General features: G+C 48.4%; 1 protein-coding gene across 1 annotated transcript in view; it reads right to left on the bottom strand.

Annotated features, from left to right (window-relative positions):
- Positions 1-3,151: 3,151 nt before the first annotated feature.
- FKBP4 (FKBP prolyl isomerase 4) overlaps positions 3,152-18,948 on the bottom strand; it is a 31,792-nt gene continuing 15,995 nt past the window's right edge. Inside the window, exons 4-10 of the mRNA XM_075900255.1 lie at positions 12,023-12,143; positions 11,477-11,633; positions 8,570-8,660; positions 6,548-6,631; positions 5,433-5,618; positions 4,658-4,897; positions 3,152-3,856 (exon numbers count right to left, since the gene is read on the bottom strand). Of these exons, the coding sequence (XP_075756370.1) occupies positions 3,746-3,856; positions 4,658-4,897; positions 5,433-5,618; positions 6,548-6,631; positions 8,570-8,660; positions 11,477-11,633; positions 12,023-12,143 (990 nt within the window). The 3' untranslated portion in view covers positions 3,152-3,745. The remainder of the gene's footprint in view (positions 3,857-4,657; positions 4,898-5,432; positions 5,619-6,547; positions 6,632-8,569; positions 8,661-11,476; positions 11,634-12,022; positions 12,144-18,948) is intronic.

The raw sequence follows: 18,948 nt of genomic DNA, 5'->3' as shown, positions 1-18,948 counted from the left end.
TAAAGTAACCAGGGTTCCCTGTAAGGTGCACACCTGCATGGGTGCACACCAAGAATTTCATTCCTGCCCACGCCCTCAACCAAGCTGCACAAATGTGGCCCCAATTGCTCCCAGGGGCAGGGCCACATGGTGGATGACTGCCCACCCATGAGCAGCTGAGCAGCCACCATGTGGCCTGTGTGGCAGCTACCAGATCTGGAGCCTGGGCTGAGGTACTAAAGATAGCACCATGGCCAGGCCCAATCGCGGCACACAGGGCAGCTGCCCGCTGTGTGGCCCAGCCCCTCAGAGGAGCTGGGGCCGTAGTTTCTGGGGCTAGGACCGCGGTACAGAGTGTGCTGCCTCATGTGCCGGGTCTGCAGTGCTATTTTTAGTACTGTGGTTGCACCCTCAGCTGTCCTGGGGCTGAGTCATGCCACAGGCAGCTACCCTGTGTGCCGGAACTGGAGTCGGGCCATGGTGCAGTTTTTTCTGGGCTGGGGCCACAGTACTAAAAATAGCACCACAGCCCTGGCTCCAGTCCCACCACACAGGGCAGCCACCCACCATTCTGCCCAGCCCAGCAGATGCAGGTATCAGGAAGGCAGAAGGGGAGGGAAGAGGCAGGGAGAGAACTAAGCAGAAGGTGGAAGTGAGGAGAGAAAGGGGCTTGTACTGAGGGAAGAGGAAGGGGCCAGAGTGGAGAGACAAATGCCAGGGGGCCAAGAGGAGACAATGAGGGGAAAAGGCAGGAGGAGCAGGGGTGGGGGGAAATGGGAAGGTGTCAGTGGGGGTAGGAGAGGGGAGGGAACAGGGTGATGCTGGGAAATGAGAGGGGTACAAAAGGAAGGAAGAGGAGAGAGGAGAAGAGGCGTGGGCATGAGGAAGGAAGGGGATGGAACAAGTCATGTGTGAGGGTGAAGAGGGGCATGAGAATTAGGGTAAAGAGTTGTGAGGAGGTAGGCATCAGGGAGGAAGAGGGCAAGGGGGCCAGGTGTTGGGAAGGCAGGGGCAGTGATGGAAGTGGGAAGCACCAGGAGGGTGTAGGGAGTAAGGGAAATTGAAGGTGCCAGGGAGAATGTGGGGGTGAAACAGAAGGGCAGACATGGTGATGGGCATGAAAGAGAGGGACAGGCACCAGAGGGCAGAGAAGTGAGACAGGGTAGGTAGGTAGAGGAAGGTGTTAGGAGAGGGGAGGGGTAGCTACAAATCAGAGTGGGGCTAGAGGAGGAGTGGACACAGGGGGGAGAGAAGGGCTGGTGCAGAGGAGGGGGCCAGGTCCCAGGAATGCTGAAGGGAGTGAGGGCAGGAGCCAGGACAGCAGAGGGTGACAGGTAGGAGGGCAGCAGCAGGCACCAGGTGAGCAGAAGGGGCAAGGGGAAGGTGGGAAACATGGCAGCAGAGGGGAAAAGGGAGAGGTTTATAACTTAGGTACCACGGTGACATACAGGCTACGTCTACACTGGCCCCTTTTCCGAAAGGGGCATGCTAATTTTACAGGTCGTAATAGGGAAATCCGCGGGGCAATTTAAATATCCCCCGCGGCATTTAAATAAAAATGTCCACTGCTTTTTTCCGGCTTTTAGAAAAGCCGGAAAAGAGCGTCTACACTGGCCCCGATCCTCCGGAAAAAAGCCCTTTTCCAGAGGATCTCTTATTTGAAGTAGGAATAAGAGATCCTCCGGAAAAGGGCTTTTTTCCGGAGGATCGGGGCCAGTGTAGACGCTCTTTTCCGGCTTTTCTAAAAGCCGGAAAAAAGCAGTGGACATTTTTATTTAAATGCCACGGGGGATATTTAAATCCCCCGCGGATTTCCCTATTACGACCTGTAAAATTAGCATGCCCCTTTCGGAAAAGGGGCCAGTGTAGACGTAGCCACATTGAACTAGCACACATTACCTCAATATTGGTGCACAAGACAAAACTCACTTACCTCATGGATAGAAAATCTTAGAAGGAACACAGAAAGTGACTCATCAACAACACACCTCATTTGGAATTGGAAATACTCAAATAGCAGAAACAAAAACAGTGTAGTATATTAAACTACTAAAAAAGGGGGGGGTTAAAACAAGATTTGACAAGTTAAAGAAGCTGTTTCTGTGTTTGTTTCCTTTAAATTAAGATGGTTAAAGCAGAGTTTTTCTTCTGCATAGTAACATTTATACGTTTGAAAGAACATTTTGCTGAGTTATGAACAAACATCCTCTATTCTCCAAGTGCTTGTAGCTCATTTAAATGAAAGCTATAATATACATATTGGTTCAGATGAGCGTGTAGGATTTTTTTCCTTTCTTCCTTAAAATTCTTCATTCGTGGCTGTTCCTTTCTCCATCCCATTATGTAAAGGAAAGCCAAAGGGCATCTCCACTTACATTCTCTGAAGGCAAAGACCCTCATCCTATATCTAAATGAAGTATGCGTGCTGCAATATTCTGCCGTAGGTGGACAGCCCACTTAAGATATCCAATCTGTGGTTCTGTAGGAACTCAGCCCCTAGGTGAACCAGCCCACCCTTTCCCCCTATAGCACAGTGACAAAAGGAAAGTGACGCCCATTGGTTTCACTCCAGGTAGCAGAACCACCAAGGCAGATAAATTTAGAACAGTGCTACATTCCATGCCTGCAGTCAGGAAGAACACTTCATAGCTGGGAGGGTGTACAACATATAACGGCGTCTCTGTGGGATTGGAGAAGTTAACAGGAGTCATTTTGCTACTTTCTTCTCAACAGCTTATACTTAAGATTTAAAAATCCTGCATATTTCTACTAGGTATAACTTTAACCACTGCTGCAGTCCCTTTAAAACTGATGCATCAGTGAATGATATTTTTGCAGGCTCTGCTACAGATGCTTCAGAAACTGAGACTATTGGCAATGCTCCCATCAACAGAGAAGCTGTGGTGCAGAAGCTGAGGGCACCAATTACTGGACTCCTAGTTTTTCTAGGTACAGTGAGAAGTTCATTTTTTCCTTTGCAATTAGTGGGTGGAGAAAGCTTATCTTTTATAATAATGAACGAGGTGAACACTGAATACAGGCATCTATTAAAACCACTACGACTTAGATGCAGCAGTATGACTGTGAAGGCTTGGTATAGTTTGGGGATGCTGAGAGAATCAAGTTCTTTCGTAGAGCTGTGCACATCCTGTTTAAAAACACAAATTTGACCTTTGGGAGTTTTTCTGCTTTATTGCTTAAGCTTTGACTTCACAGTCTTCACCTTCAGCAATGTGCAAAGAACAGGCATACAATGAGGGTTACAAACACTTACTCATGGGAGGGGTTTCTGTTTTAACAGAGGCAACAGCAAGGAGCAAGGTGGAGGCAGACAAATTGGGTGCAGTAATTTGTTCGTAAGTCTCTCAGGTGAGGACTCTCTCAAGAAAGGCAGATTGCTTTAAAAGAAAAAAAATCAAGGAAGTGTGATTAGGAAGCAGGACTGGGATTAAAATGAGCTGGGACCACCCCTCCAAAAAAGACACACACCAATGGCAGAATGAAATGAAACTGAGCAGAAGGAATCCTGACAGACCTCCCAACATTAACAGAGAGCTATAGAATGAATAAATAAAGTCCTAAAATTACACCAGATCTGGGCTGCCACCGAGTTTCCTACACAGACACACACAAAGTTGCAAATGACTGCGGTGTTGTGGCCCCAGCCTCTGCTCCCCTGAAGCCACCATCCAACCAGATAGAAAAATAAAGGTCTAATTCACTGGAAATTCTTCAGTTTACAAAACTAATGGATTCGGGTTTGTTTTTATGCTTCTGCATCAACTTGTGATTTATCTTCAACTCCATTCTGTTTCTCTTCTTTCATATCTTTGTCATTTTTGCAGCTGCCACTGGTCTGGAGGGTATCAGCTTCTGGCTACATGGGAGACATTGAAAAAATCTGAGTAATATGTTCACCTCTTCCCCACTCTAACAGCTTATTACTATGAAAGGGTATGTCTACACTACCCCGCTAGTTTGAACTAGCGGGGTAACGTAGGCATACCGCACTTGCAAATGAAGCCCGGGATTTGAATTTCCCGGGCTTCGTTTGCATAAGCGGGGAGCCGCCATTTTTAAAACCCCGCCTAGTTCGAACTACCTAGTTCGTGCCCCGTGTAGCCGTGCTGCACGGGGTTCGAACCAGCGGGGTTTTAAAAATGACGGCTCCCCGCTTATGCAAATGAAGCCCGGGAAATTCAAATCCCGGGCTTCATTTGCAAGTGCGGTATGCCTACGTTACCCCGCTAGTTCGAACTAGTGGGGTAGTGTAGATATACCCAAAGAGATTTGGTGCTCGCCCACAGGATCTCTCAGCTGAGACTCAGGATCTCAGTAACACAGACCATGCACCCTGCTTTTCTCAAATTTCTTCAGTTAACTAAGAAGCCAGGAGCAGTAAGGGAAGCCTGGGCAAAGAGGTGCTTCACGCCGTTCTTCCTAAATTAGTCCAGGTTCATGCTTAATGTATTCATGCAGAGAGCAACAGCATGCACATGCTTCTGATTCCATTTTGGCTCTGAATTATGAGGACTTTACATAGTGCTGGGATATCCTCCCTTTGTACCATCAGCAGCACCAAAGATGACAAGCAGACTATCCCTATGACCTTTTTTGCCTCTTTTCCCCACATGAACTCTTTCATCTTATCAGGACTCTGCAGTGTGCTGCCACTTACCTTGGAATCCTTGTCTGCAAGCCTCTGGAACATGTTGGCATACAACTTCTTCTCTCTCTCGTGCTGCTCCCGGATCTTTTGCTGACAGGCTAGAAGCTGCACTTTGGCTGCTTTGTTGCTAGGGTAAAGTTGCAGCACCTTCTGGAAATCTGTCCGGGCCAATTCAAAGTCGTTGACAGCCAGATGGGCCTCGCCACGCCGGAAAAGGCCTTTCTCATTGCTGCTGTCCAACTCAAGAGCCTGGATGAGAAGGGAGCAGTAGGCTGGAGTTTGGCTTTAGAAAATACAGCCAGACAATCAGCAGGATACATTTAGGGGATAAGCTTGCTTATTTTACAGGGTACACACTCCAGGAATTATGGGCTTGGTAAGACAAAGGGAGACAGTGTGCCACAGCTGCTAGGGCATCTGACAGGAAGTCAGGTGATGTGGATTTTAGTCATGGCTGGACCACCTACTTCCAGTGTGACCTTGGCCACATCATCTCACCTCTCTGTGCCTCAGTTCCCCTATCTGAAAAGTGAAGCTTACCTTCCTTTCTAAAGTGCTCAGAGCTTCTCAAACAAGAAGCTATTAAAAACTCTCCCACAGTCAATGAAGAAGGAAAAGAATAATAATTTCCATTGAGGAATTTGACATATTAAACCCATCCCAGGTGTGGGCAGAGTAAGTAAGAGGCAGAAACCCACTACAGTGATTTGTGTTGCCCACTAGTTACAGCAAGGCCCAACTGCTCTGCCCACTTTGCTCATCAGGGTGTGTAAAACCTTGTTACCTTGCTGCAGTTTTCCAAGGCCAGGGAGTACTCCTTCAGCTTAAGATGGCACATGGCCAGGTTAAGGAGGGCAGCAAGCCTCAGGCTCTTGGCCTTTGCATCATCCTCTTCAGAGAAGCCAGTTTCATGTTCCAGCCAGGACACAATCTTCTTATATTGTAATGTTGCCTGTTTGTACTTCCCTTCCTGTAGTCAAGAACTTGAATTTAGGTCCACCCCTTCTTCACAACACTCCTTATGCCCCTTTTTCAACCTAGGAACAGCTACCTTATGATAAACAGGGAACATTTTCTTTGGCCAAAATCCACACAAGTGCTCGTATGTGAAGATAAAATTGATATAAGGGCAGGACACTAATATGCTTCTCTCTAGTTGTGCAAAAGCCACAGGACCAGGCCAAAATATACCATGGAAAGCCAAGTCCCCCATGAATGCCACATATCTCACACTAAAAAGGAAAAGGCAGGATATCACTGTACCCCCTCTGTACCAGCGGCTGCAATTGGTGAGATGCAGAGCAGGGAGCATGCTGCACTCTCTAGAGGTAGGGGAAGTGACACTGTGGCATGCATGCCAGGGCAGGCCACAAGAAAGCACCCAGGACAGCCAAAACTCCTCCTTGGTCCCCAGCTGTAATAATGGCCTTCTCAGTCCCCATGGGTGAGCAGAACCTTGCCCACATGTAGCATTGTCTCATGGCAGTAAATTCAAGCATTGTAGCTTTGCCACATTGTTCTTGCAGAGTGGAGAATTCTCATTAAAGCTGCAAAAGCCCCAGCTCACTAACTCCAGACATATAACACAGTAGGTACAACAAAAAAAGGTCTATAAGGCTCCACCTCACTTGGTCCTCAGGGAAAAATGCAAAATAGACATCAAGGAGAGCTCTCTAACAAGACAAAAAACCTCCAAGGTCCATCCTCCAGTACCCCCCAATCCCTCCCCAAGAAACAAAAAAAACCCAAGGCAAGCACCCCTATTTTCAGCAGCACATTGTAAGCAACATGCACTCAATATATGAGATCATCCTGCAATAGGGTCTTCTCCAGCACCAATACAGGTCTGTAGCAGGGACTGGTCAATACAGACAACATGCAGAGAGGATTCTAACTTACCTTGAAATATTGAGTGCCTCTCTCCTTCACAATGGAGCTTTGTTCCAGCTTCTCTTCTGTATTCATCTCCCAAGATTCTTTAGCCTGTCCAGACAGAAAAAGTTGTCAGCCACCTGCTTTTGGAAGAAACTGTGATGCTGGGAGATGAGGTGCCAGCTCAGGGCAAGGTCTCCATGTCTCAACTCAACACTGACAAATGCAGAACCAGAACCAGTCCAACTCACATGTGTGTTAGCATGGTTAAAACAGATATTATAACTGTAGCAATGTATTTAGTGTTTAGACTTTACTAATGCTTGTGAATTGCTACAGGCGTTAATATCACTTAAAACATCTGTATCCCATTCTGTAAGGCTGCGCCTAGACTGGCAAGTTTTTCCGCAAAAGCATTGTGGAAAAACCTGCCAGCTGTCTACACTGGCCGCTTGAATTTCCGCAAGAACACTGACAATCTCATGTAAGATTGTCAGTGTTCTTGCGGAAATGCTATGCTGCTCCCACTTGCGAAAAAGCCCTCTTGCGCAAATGCTTTTGTGGAAGAGGGCCAGTGTAGACAACACGATATTGTTTTGCGCAAAAAAGCCCCGATCGCGAAAATGGCGATCGGGACTTTCTTGCGGAAAAGAGCATCTAGATTGGCACGGACGCTTTTCCGCAAAATTGCTTTTGCAGAAAAGCGTCCGTGCCAATCTAGACACTCTTTTCCGCAAATGCTTTTAACGGAAAAACTTTTCCATTAAAAGCATTTGCAGAAAATCATGCCAGTCTAGACGTAGCCTAAGTGTTTGTCTACTCTACCAAGTTTTGTCACCAAAAACTATATTTTGGCGACAAAACAGTGAGAGTTCACACTGTAATGCAACTTTTGATGGGAAAAACACCCAGTTTTGGTGACAAAAAAACTTCCACCCTACCAGAGACTTTTCTGTTCCTCTCCCTTTATTGATGACAAAGAGCCTGTATCCCACCATTTCTGACCTGATGGCTCTGCTCAGTGCTTTGATCTCTGTTGACCTGCAGGCATGTGCCCCTCTCCTTTCAAAGCTTCAGGGAGTATCTGACAGCTGAGTGAGCTGCTCCCTTTGGGCAACAAACAGAACAAAACAATGAACTGCTCTTGTTTTGCCCTGTACTAGGAACACAGCGGCAGGCAAACTTCTGCTACAAAGGGAGGACAGACTGTTGTGCTGCTTTGACATTCCTCAGCACGGAGAGCTCACAGAGCTACTGTGATGCCACTCCCAGCAATGGAGGATGTTGTGGGAGAACTTGGAAGGAATCCCAAAATGCGCAGGGATTAGCTCTGCCTTCCCACAATACTGCACTGTAGGATACATACATACAGTGCACTGCTCACAATGTCAATAATGGTTCCCCCAATGTGGACATGGTCTGTCAACAGAGGAAAGAAAGGCTTACACCTTCTGGCGATTTTTGTTTTGTCAGTTTTTAGAAGTCAACGTAAGTTCTGTCAACCAAACCTGATAGTGTAGACATACCCTAGGATAATATCTGAACACTTGTCTTATGAGCCTCTGTGACTGTATAAATCAGCAGACAAGAGGAAGATATTAGCTACTGTAAAGTGCTGCTCTCCAACAGAAGGTGTTACATCCTGCCCAACAGGAAAGGTCCAGTGACACCAGACTATTGAGAGATGATAAAGAGTACAACAGACATCTGTTATTTTCCCTCCAGGCAGCATTACAGAAATCAATTGGCATGTGCTGCATTTTTATGGGACAAGGAGAGGAAGGAAGGCATGGAGGAATGGTGGAGATATTACCACCAAGCATGAATTGGATTTCATGCAGGAGAGATGCTGCTCAAAGGTTTGGGTCCATTGAAAAAAAACAGGGGATTTAATCCAAGGATTCCTATTCCCACCTCACCTTTTATAGGATTAATATTTTTTTCCATCCTCAGCTGCTCAAAGTTCATCTTCCTCCTGCTCTCTCAAGCAGAGGCTGTACTCACACACCCCTCTCCTCCCACAACAGGACTTCAGCACTTTGTTCCTACCTTTTCAAAGCTTTTGAGTTTCACTTCGTATTGAAGCTCTGCATTTGGAGGGATCTGAAACTTCTCCTTCCCAGCACTCCCAAAACCGTAGCTGTAACAGAAGTAAATGGCTTTAAGAATCCAGCTGGACCTTTTCTCTGTTATGGAAGCACGGAGCCAAGATAAAATGCCTGTATAGAAGCACCATATTCACATTCTACTCAGCATTATCAAAGACACTAAGGCATGAGCAGTTTTTGCCTAAAAACAGGAGAGGTGGGGCTTGGATGACTGTGTGGGATTGGAATGCAAATTCTTTCATCATTAGGTTACTAGTTTGTATTGTTTTTGGGTTAGCAGTAAGGATGATAAAGTGTTTATCTGGTTAATCTTATAATCAATACAATTTGTATTGACTATATGATTAGTCGATAGGTGTCTCTGCAGAGCCGCAGAGGGGGTAGCTCCAGAGGAGCCAACCTGAGCCAGGACTGAGCAGTCCTGGCTCGTGCCGGCTCCAGAGCCGGCCGCGCTGTGGCTCTGCATTTTTTAAATGTAGTAAGAGCCTCTGGGCTTTTACTAAACTTAATATGAAGAGGCACAGTGATCAGCACGAGCCAGGACTGCTCGGTTCTGGCTCGCACTGAGTCCAGCAGCCCCAGTTCGCAGCGGCCAGCCTTGTCCGATACAAACAGGGGTTGCTTGGCGGCAACAACTCCTGTCCGGGGGAGGGGGCTCAGCTCCCTGTTGGGACCCCTGTGGACAGGGGCTGCTTTGCAGCATCAGCTCCTTTCCCCCCTCCTTGCTGCCTTTCAGAGGCAGTGAGGGGAGGGGGGCACTGCTTGAGTCCCAGCTTGCCACATGCTCCCTGCTCCATGCTCCCGGAGGGCTCTCGTACATTTCAAAAGCAGAAGTGCCACTGTGGGACTCGGCCAGAACGGGGACTGCTTCCATCCCCATTTGTGCTGTTTCCCACTGTGCCTCTGCCTCCCCTGCCCCCTGCAGAGACGGTGCTCGGGGGAACCAGCTTTACTGCTCCCCTACCCCTTGCTGCCTCTCTCTGATAGAGGCAGCAAACGGGGCAAGGAGGGGGGAGCGACTAGTCGAGTCGACTATCCGATAAGCATTTGCTTATCATATAGTCAACTAGTTGATTACAACCCTAGCCAGCAGTGACCCAAAGCTGTTACCATGTCATGGCTGTTAAATGGCCTATATGAAATGAGTTTGCTGGTCATAATTCAGTTCCTAGTAGATGTGACCACACCATAAAACTACTGGTAACGGGCAGTAGATGCCTCTCTTGGTGACTCTTACCTGGGGCCAAGAGTTTATTGAGCTTGGACACAGAACTACTTCCTCCCAGCTGAAGGACTACCTTAAGCACAGTTGCTGGCATGTTGGGTAAGGGGAGTGTGTCTAGTTGCTGCCTGTCCTCTATCCATTCTGAGAATGAAGAGAGGACTCTGGTTCCAAATGCTGTTTAATGCTAGTGAGTAATGCAGAGCAGATTCAGTTTAAGGTATTTCAAAACTTAAAACAAGGCAGGATTTGCTGAAAGCTATAATGACAAACTACTCATGCTTGCAACCTTGCTGTGTAGCCTGCATCCCCTCCCTTTCCTTAGAATCTGTCTTATTTCTTTGGAAAAGGGAACTACTGCTTACATGCGGGACCATTAAAAAAGATGCAGCTTCTTGCTGCCTATGCCCCACCTTCCTCAGAACGTCCATCATCAAAACAAATGTTGCATCCACCATGGAAGCTGAACAGAAGGTGGTGTTATTTCAGAGGAAACAGAGATGTTTTTTCATCTCCCCAAAAGTCTCTCAAATTGTTCATAGTTGAGATTTTCCTAACTTTAGCCTCTATAAGCCGGGTGTTTTCTCACACTGGGCTGATCAAAAGGCTGATCTCAAGAATGTCCGTCCTCTACTCCAGGCTCATTCACATGAATCACTATACACTGATTATTACTGAGGTAAATAAGAGTCAAAAAAGGGCATGCATTTTTAAGCATATAGGAACAACTTGTGAAATCACATGGGCTACGAAGAAAACGACAACAGCTGTGAATCCAAGTGCTTCAGAGCATAATCACTCCCAGGGGATAGGAAGGCACTACCCGCTACAGTTTTATGCTGAATACTAGGAGCTGCATGGGGTTTTTACCCCTCTCCCTAACCTCAGAGACGGCATTAGCTAGACTATCGCTCTGTCTTGGTACATCAATCACTATATTCCACCTGAACCCTTTAGTCAATTCTACTCCTCTACTCCAACAGTGGGGAATGCAGCTCATGTCCACTCACATTACAGTTTAGCTGCTTCATCAACCTGAGTGTCAAGCTGGTTAGATACTTCCTACCTATCAGGGCCATCCAAATTTGGACCAGGGTATTTTGGTGGGCAAGAAGGAAAAACTACACTAAGAAAACACTCACACCCACTCCCCTGAGCTGCAAATATGCCCAGAATAATCAAAAGCCAGAAGTACTAGGGCCACCTTGGGCCAGGGTCACAGTCTAATGTTGTGGTGTCCAACACACTAGCCACATGTGGCTATTTGGCCAGTTGAGTGTGGCTAGTTTGCAATAAACTTCAAAACAGGTTGGACATCACAGCTCTAGTTCATGGGTTCTCAAACTTCATTGCACAGCAACCCCTTTCTGTTAATAATTACTCTATGATCCCAGGAGGGGGGACCAAAATCTGAACCCCACTACCTCAGGCAGTGAGCCTATAACCTGAGACCTATAACCAAGAGCTGAAGCTCTTTGGCTTTAGCCCTGGGCAGTGGGGCTGGGGCTTCAGCCCCAGACTCCAACAAATCTAAGCCAGGCCTGCCAACTCCATTAAAATAGGGTCCAGACCCACAGTTTGAGAACTGTTGACCTAATGAAACCACCTGAGTTCAGCAACACTTACCTGGGTTTGAGATACACCACAGATTCCTCTGACCTCTCCATTTTCTGAATTACTTGTTCCAAGCCAGGAGGAAGGTCATAATTTTCTCCTTCTCCAATCTCAAACCGCAACTCCCTCTTGTCAAACACCCGATCTCCATGTCGACCTTCTAGGTGGACTGAGATGCAAAAAAAAAAACCAACACTCTCAGGCAGGTACCCCTTAAAAAAGATTGTCTGGGCAACAAATGTAACATCTGTGCTAAACCCAGTAAACCTGTTCACTCACATCTGGGAACAAATGTCAGAACCTTCCCCCTTCCCTCTATTGACACATTTCCATTTCCTGAAACATGTCTGGCTGTTATTGTCAAAGAGTGTGGGCACCTGGGCAGCCCTACCAAGCCTCCTGAGTCTCCAAGTCAGGTTTCTGGTAGATTAAAAGCTGTCCAGCAAAAAAGAAAAAGAGGTGATTTTAAAATGACTTCTTTGCTATCTAGTAACCAGCCATCCGTCCTGCCACCCACTCACAGGACAACTTCCTTTAATATTCCTGAAACAGGCTTACTCTCTACAAGGGCTCCCTCATTCGGCTTGGAGTAGCCTTCACCCTTCACACGGATTCGTCGAATTATTCCACCATCTTCATCCTCTGTGATATCCTCCCCCTTAAACTCGAACAGCTCTATCTGCAGAGAAAAGGGAAGACTTACATTAATTCCTATCGTAACAAGATAGCAGTTTTGTGGAGCTATGTTCCCATGCATGAGAGGAAAAGCAGCAGCAAGGGCTTTGAAAATCCTGCTGCACATAAGGACTGGATATTTCACGCATAAGACAAACACAGCTGGGACTGCTGCCATGTGCAGAGTCTACCTGCCTTTCTGCAGATGGATTTGCAACTCCTTTCGTGTTTGTCATTACTTTTAGCCCTCTAGGGGCAAAGAACATGAAAGCCTGAATACTATGAACAAGCTTTGTAACCATATAGTCCTGCCTTCTACATACTGTTTGATAGACAATGATGCTGTGAGAAGGATGACACCAAGTGAGAGCCAGCCCTCATCCTTCAACAGGCAGTTTAAAATTAGTGAGTATTTGTGCGGGGATAGGCAAGAGGGGTGGGGGGGAGGAGCGTTTACACTAAATACCGATAGGACCACAGGCAGCTCAGCAGGAATGACATTAAAGACTTGCATTTTAAAGCCGGATGGACTTGCTCCTGGCTGCCATGTTGGCACTGGAATTAAATGCACTACAAATGGGCATGGCCATATGCGTTCCATCCATGAGCTGAGTTTTGTTGTGTGCTTGTGCGGATGTGTGCCACTGTGGCACCCAAGTTATTAACCAATATCTTTTTATATAATTTTTTGTTAAATGTTATGGAAGATAGAACACTAAAATAAGGGCTAATTAACAAGGAGCATGACTTTAAATGTTTATTTAATATGAAGTCAAATTAAAAGAAAATTAACACTGCAAAATTTTCAGTAGGCAACTTCCTCTGTTTATAGCCCTTGTGGGCAGAGATGGGGGTGGGGATGTCCCAGGCTGGGCTAGGGCTGGCTGGAGATCTCACAGGAGGGGCAGACCTCCCACGGTGAGTGGCCCGCAGTGTTGTTCTGGGGCCTCAGCCCCTCCCAGCCGTGGCGCTAGAGCAGGCCTGCACAACATACAGCCTGAGGGCCGTATGCGGCCCGCAGGGGCTCACTGTGCGGCCCATACCAGCTACGGGCAGCGTGGCCCCATCCGATCTTCCGGCCAGGCGGAGGAGCAGAGTGCCGCCAGGGACGGGGAAGTGCAGTGATTCTCGCTGCCAGACTGCCTGCATGCAGCTCCGGTGCGAGGAGGTGGGGCATGAGCGAGGAGAGCGGGACGCCTGCAGACACCAGCGTGACATCACGGCCAGCGACTGCAGGATTCAAAAAGGCTCCGGCAGCCCCGCAACCCGGAAGGCAGAAGCCAGGTAGGAGAGGGGAAGGGGCTTGTGCTGAGGGGAGAGGGGCAGGTCAGGAGAAAGGGGAAGGTACCAAGGGGCAGGAGAGACAAATGCCAGGGGGACAAATGGAGACACACGTGGGGGTTTTTTCCCCTTGACAAAAATTTTTAGCCCGCAGGTTCGGTATTTTTTGGGAGAGCATCCCTACTTGTGGCCCGCAGCTGTTTTCTTTGGAGTAATATGGCCCTCGCCACTTCCCGAGTTGTGCAGGCCTGCGCTAGAGGCATGGGATAGATCCAGACATCCTGCCTTAGCCCTCCTCTCTCCACAAGCAAGAAGCCCTCAAGCAGAGGCTGTGAGGTGGCACCCAGCACAGTGGCCAGGCCAGAGGTGGTTCCTGCCGTGGCATCCCAAGTCCAGAAGCTACATACGTACGTATGTACGTGTGTGTGTGTGTTGGGGGGGGGGGGGGCAGAGGTCTCTAGCCTGACTGGGGAGGGTGGCTTATGGGTCACAACAAGCATAGTAAGTAGGGCAGCCAGCCGGGCCCCCACCACACAGTGACTGTATGCTCAAGGGCATTCATATTCTGGAGCTAAGTCCAGCTTGGCCTCTATCTGTAGCACTTTTTGCAGTATGGGCTTGGCTAGTGGCTGGGCTGAGACCTGCCAAACTCATTTCATGTGGGCACCTTGCATGCAGCCATTGGGGCTTCATGGAGCCAGAGCCAAGAGTCCCATACCCCCCCCCCCCCCCCATGCTCCTGCCCCATCTGGATCCCCAGTGACAGGAACTGCGTATGTAGGGCTGAAGCTGGGGCCAGAGCTGTCTGGTGACTTCCCAGCTGCTTCCGCCCTGCAGCTCCAGCCTTGGCCTTGGCCACTGGAGCAGCCACCTGCCGTCCACTGCCCTGCTGCGTGGCTCTGCTTAGGAGGTGGGTAGGGTAAAAATGTCCTCTGCGCATGCACACAAGTGCGCAGCTGAGAGGGAACTATGATGACCATGACATTCTCTTGAATAGGACTCTGGAGGAAACAGAAGTTAACTGGATCGGCGCTGGCTATGAGCAACAAGGTGAGGTAGAAATGGAGAAGACTGGCATGGAGAGCGGGGGGTAGAGGTGGGGGAAGAGGAGAGAGAGAGAATATGAAGAAACATCAAATGCAGTTATAGGAGCTGAAGCAACCTGCTCACACAGGCCAGATTCTGTTCTCGCTAAGTCAACGGACAAACTCCTACTGAACTCAATAGGCACAGGATTGGAGCCCCAGTCTTGACAGATTCCCAGAGGCTGGTCCCAGTAACTCAGGAGAAACTCTCCAAGAGTCTAGTCGAGTCTCAGCCTAGCTTTAACTCAGGTGAAGTCAAGTGATTCCCAATTTATTGTTGTTAGCCCTCCTTCTCCTCTTGTGATGGACTGGTGAGTGAGGCCCTACCACAAAGAGGGCTAGGTTGGGAAGCACCACATTTCAGGGAAAGGTTAGGATACTGAGAAGAGGAGAGTGAAGCCAAACTGACTCTGAGTTTGTAGGCTGCTGGAAGGGAAACACAAACAGCCACTGTTGCAACTGAAAATTAAGCTGGCTGGAACATGTACCCAAGTTCTCAACGACAGTGTGGCATGAGAGTATTTCCAGATTTTTAAGAAATGATAATCACTATCCGCTTCCCCCTAGCTATCTGCATGGGTCATTGTTGAAAACAGGATACCAGACTAGATGGGCCAGCAAGCTGATCACTGATAGCAAGTCTTACGTTATGATAATGGTAACAAAAGATTGTTTAGACCAATAAACCTGTTGTAGTGAGACTGATGGTAAAACAAAAAGTATAAATGAACAGAGTGGCTATAATCAGCCCTATTTAGGCTAATGCTCCTTGTTTAAAGATAGCAAACACAACTGTGCAAGGTCACTGCTGGGGAGGTTCACAGAATAGACAATATCTGGATCTGGAAAGGTGCTTAAACTTGGAAGCGGCAGAACACTGTTCTACATGCACAATTTGATGACATCTCTCTTTTGGGATGTGGTTCCATAAAGCTGAAACCCTAGGTTAGCATGTATCTGTCCAGCTTTTTCACACACTGCACTAGCCCTCTGTTTTACCTTTCAATACATATTGAACCTGGCAGAAGGAGCAAAAAATGGGAAATGAGTCCAGACTGTGACCAGTGCAAATGCTGATAGGATGAGGAGATAGCTGCTCAATCTCCACCTGCACACTCCTGAGCCTACTATGTACAAGGCCAGTCATGAGAAGACACTTTCATTTCTGTTTCTGTCTTCCAGAATGCAATGTGTTTCTCCCTCTTTTTTCAACGGCCTATGATGTCACTGTAGGGAAACCACAACTTTCTGATTAAAAAAGGAACATGCCAATGAGACACTTAAGGAAGGAATTCGTCTCTCCCTGCAGAAAAGGGCGTTTTACCACATTAACTGCTCATTTAGTCTGGATTTTCGTAACTAGCTTTAAGCCTAGATAGAACAGACTTTAATCATTTGGGAGTGTCAAACAACTGTTGGAAAGAATTCCTGGGTCACAGACTCCCCACATCCAGCACTATAGCACCGCTTAAATGGCAGCTGGCTAATGGATTTATCCAGCCAGCTGAGAAGACCCTTGTTTTGCGAAGGAAGCTCTCAATGAGCATAATGTTGGTTCTAAGCCATCCCTTCCATTTGTCCCACGTGTAAGGAGAGGAAGGGATCCTGGCTGCAGCACTGCTGTTCTCTGGAAATTCTCAGCTGGCAGACGGTCCCTCGAGGGACCGTGACTAGATTGGTGTAAATTAGAACATCCTACCAGGAACACACTGGACCTGCATGGGGCAGAGAAATGGGGAGCAATAACCAAATGAGGGCTTGCTTCCCTCTTTGGCAGAATGTGCCTTCTTTTGGCTAGCAGATCATCACTTTGGAAAATCATTCCAACCCACAATTAGCTGGCTAATCTGCAGGTGGTAAAAAAGAGAACTTTACAGCCTATAGCAGTGGTCCCCAATGCAGTGCCAGTGCCCACCGGGCCATTTATGTGCGCCCACAGAGCAATCTGGGCTGGCCCCGCCCCCGGGCCTGCGGCAGGTGCCAGCCCCTGCCCGGGGTCGAGGCACATGCCAGAGCTGGCACCGGCGCGCAGCGCATGCTTGCTCCGCCCCCCAGGCACGTGGCCTGTGAGCGGCCCCGCCCCCGGATGCACAGCACGTGAGCAGCCCCACCCCCAGGCGCCTGGCAGCCCCAAAACGTTGGAGACCACTGGTCTATGGTCTTATTTTCATAAAAAAAATTTACACTGGCTTAGTAAGTGAGGGTATGTCTACACTACAAAGTTAATTTGAACTAACAAACGTTAATTAAAATTAACTTTGATAGGCGCTACACAGGCAAACCGCTAGTTCAAACTTAATTCGAACTAGCGGAGTGCATAATTTGAACTAGGTAAACCTCATTCTACAAGGACTAACGCCTAGTTCGAATTAAGTAGTTCGAATTAAGGGCTGTGTAGCCATTTAATTCTAACTAGTGGGAGGCTAGCTCTTCCCAGCTTTCCCTGGTGGCCACTCTGGGAACCACCAGGGAAACACTTCTGCCGCCCTCCTGGCCCCGGAGCCCTTAAAGGGGCATGGTCTGGCTATGGTGCCCGTGCTAGGTACAAGCCTGCCAGCACCCAGCCAGCAGACCCTGCACCTGGCACGGCACGAGCCAACCACCCGCTGCCACCCAGCCCTCCGCCTCTTCCCGGGACCTGGCTGCTCCCAGGAGCCTGCCCGGGGCTGCAAGAGGCAGGCGCCCGCCTGGTCTAGTGCGGACATCGTGGACCTCATCCACGACCTCCACACTAGGCACAGGAAAGTGGCTGTCTAGGGCAGGAGAGCTGCCAGCCTGGCCACCCAGGAGCAGGTGTGCATGAAAATCAAGGTGGTCCAGTGACACACCCGACCCTGAGCCCTGAGTTTAGAACGGCCGTACTGGGTCACACCAAAGGTCCATCTAGCCCAGTAGCCTGTCTGCCGACAGCGGCCAACACCAGCTACCCTGGAGGGGATGGACCGAAGACAATGACCAAGCCATTTGTCTCGTGCCATCCATCTCCAGCCTTCCAAAACAGAGGCCAGGGACACCATTTCTATCCCCTGGCTAATAGCGCTCCACGGACCCAGCCTCCATGAATTTATCTAACTTCTCTTTAAACTCTGTTCTAGTTCTAGCCTTCACAACCTCCTGCAGCAAGGAGTTCTACAGGTTGACTATTTGCTTTGTGAAGAACAACTTACGCTTATTAGTTTGAAGCCTGCTACCCATTCATTTCATTTGGTGTCCTCTAGTCCTTCTTTTATGGGAACTAATGAAGAACTTTTCTTTATGCACCCTCTCCACACCACTCATGCTTTTATAGACCTCTATCATATCCCCCCTCAGTCTCATCTTTTCTAAGCTGAAAAGTCCCAGTCTCTTTAGCCTCTCTTCATATGGGACCTGTTCCAAACTCCTGATCATTTTAGTTGCCCTCCCCTCTCCTACCCTCTCTCTTCCCCTCTCCCACCTCCTTTTCCCAGTCTCCCCGAGTTTTGTTCAATAAAGAGAGTTTCTATTTTTGAACACACGTGTCCTTTATTTTGTACATCAGGAAGGGGGGCTAGGGAGGGATAAGTGGAAGAAGGTGAGGGACGAATGGGGTACAAGCCCCCGATGGGGAGGACTGGGGTGGCTCTGCAGGCTCTTCTCCTGCAGCCCCCCGATTGACCTCTCCCCCCCCGGGATGGCAGCCTGCGGCAAGTGCAGCCGGGCTGATGGCCAAGTGCTGTGATGTGCCGAGTGTGGGCATTCAGGGCAATCCAAGACAGGACTGCTTTGCTGTCCCTCATCGAGTTAGACAAGCGAGCGGGGAACTCCTGAGAACTGTCTGTCTGGGGTGGAGGTCGGGACCCTTTAAGCACAGCCCTCGGCTAGCCTGAGACAGCAGTTCCACGCTCTAAGTCCTAATCTGATGCTCTGCCGGCACTGCTTCCAGCCAGCCTTAACCTCCGTTCAGGGTCCACTCAATGTGGACATGCTAGTTCGAATTAGCAAAACGCTAATTCAAACTAGTTTTTAGGTCAAGATGCACTAGTTCGAATTAGCTTAGTTCGAATTAACTAATTCGAATTAAGTTAGTTCGAATTAGTGCTGTAGTGTAGACATACCCTGATTTAGTAAATAATTGCAACCCTGTGCCTTAAACACACTTACTTTGGTTTAAATGCCTTATTGAGTCCCTCACTGAGTTCAGCTAAAGCAGCATCGGGGCAGTGAACAAGGAGTAGGAAGCTCTATGTCTGGGGAAAGGGTCCCTCTTTCATTGCTCATCTGGAGGTAGGGCAGGGGAAGGGGGAGGCAGATGAGTGGAATGACTCCTACTAGGGATGTAAGAGTTTAATATGTTAATTGATAAGCTGATGCTTATCTGTTTCTGTTACTGGTTAAACTCTCCCTGCCCAGAGAGCTGGCTGCCCCACATTCCGGAGGAGCTGGCTGCCCTGCGCTGAAGGCTCTACAGTACAATCCAGCTCC

Source organism: Pelodiscus sinensis, chromosome 1, assembly GCF_049634645.1.
Source record: "Pelodiscus sinensis isolate JC-2024 chromosome 1, ASM4963464v1, whole genome shotgun sequence".
NCBI lineage: Eukaryota > Metazoa > Chordata > Testudines > Trionychidae > Pelodiscus > Pelodiscus sinensis.
This window is presented reverse-complemented; position numbering and strand designations above follow the sequence as displayed.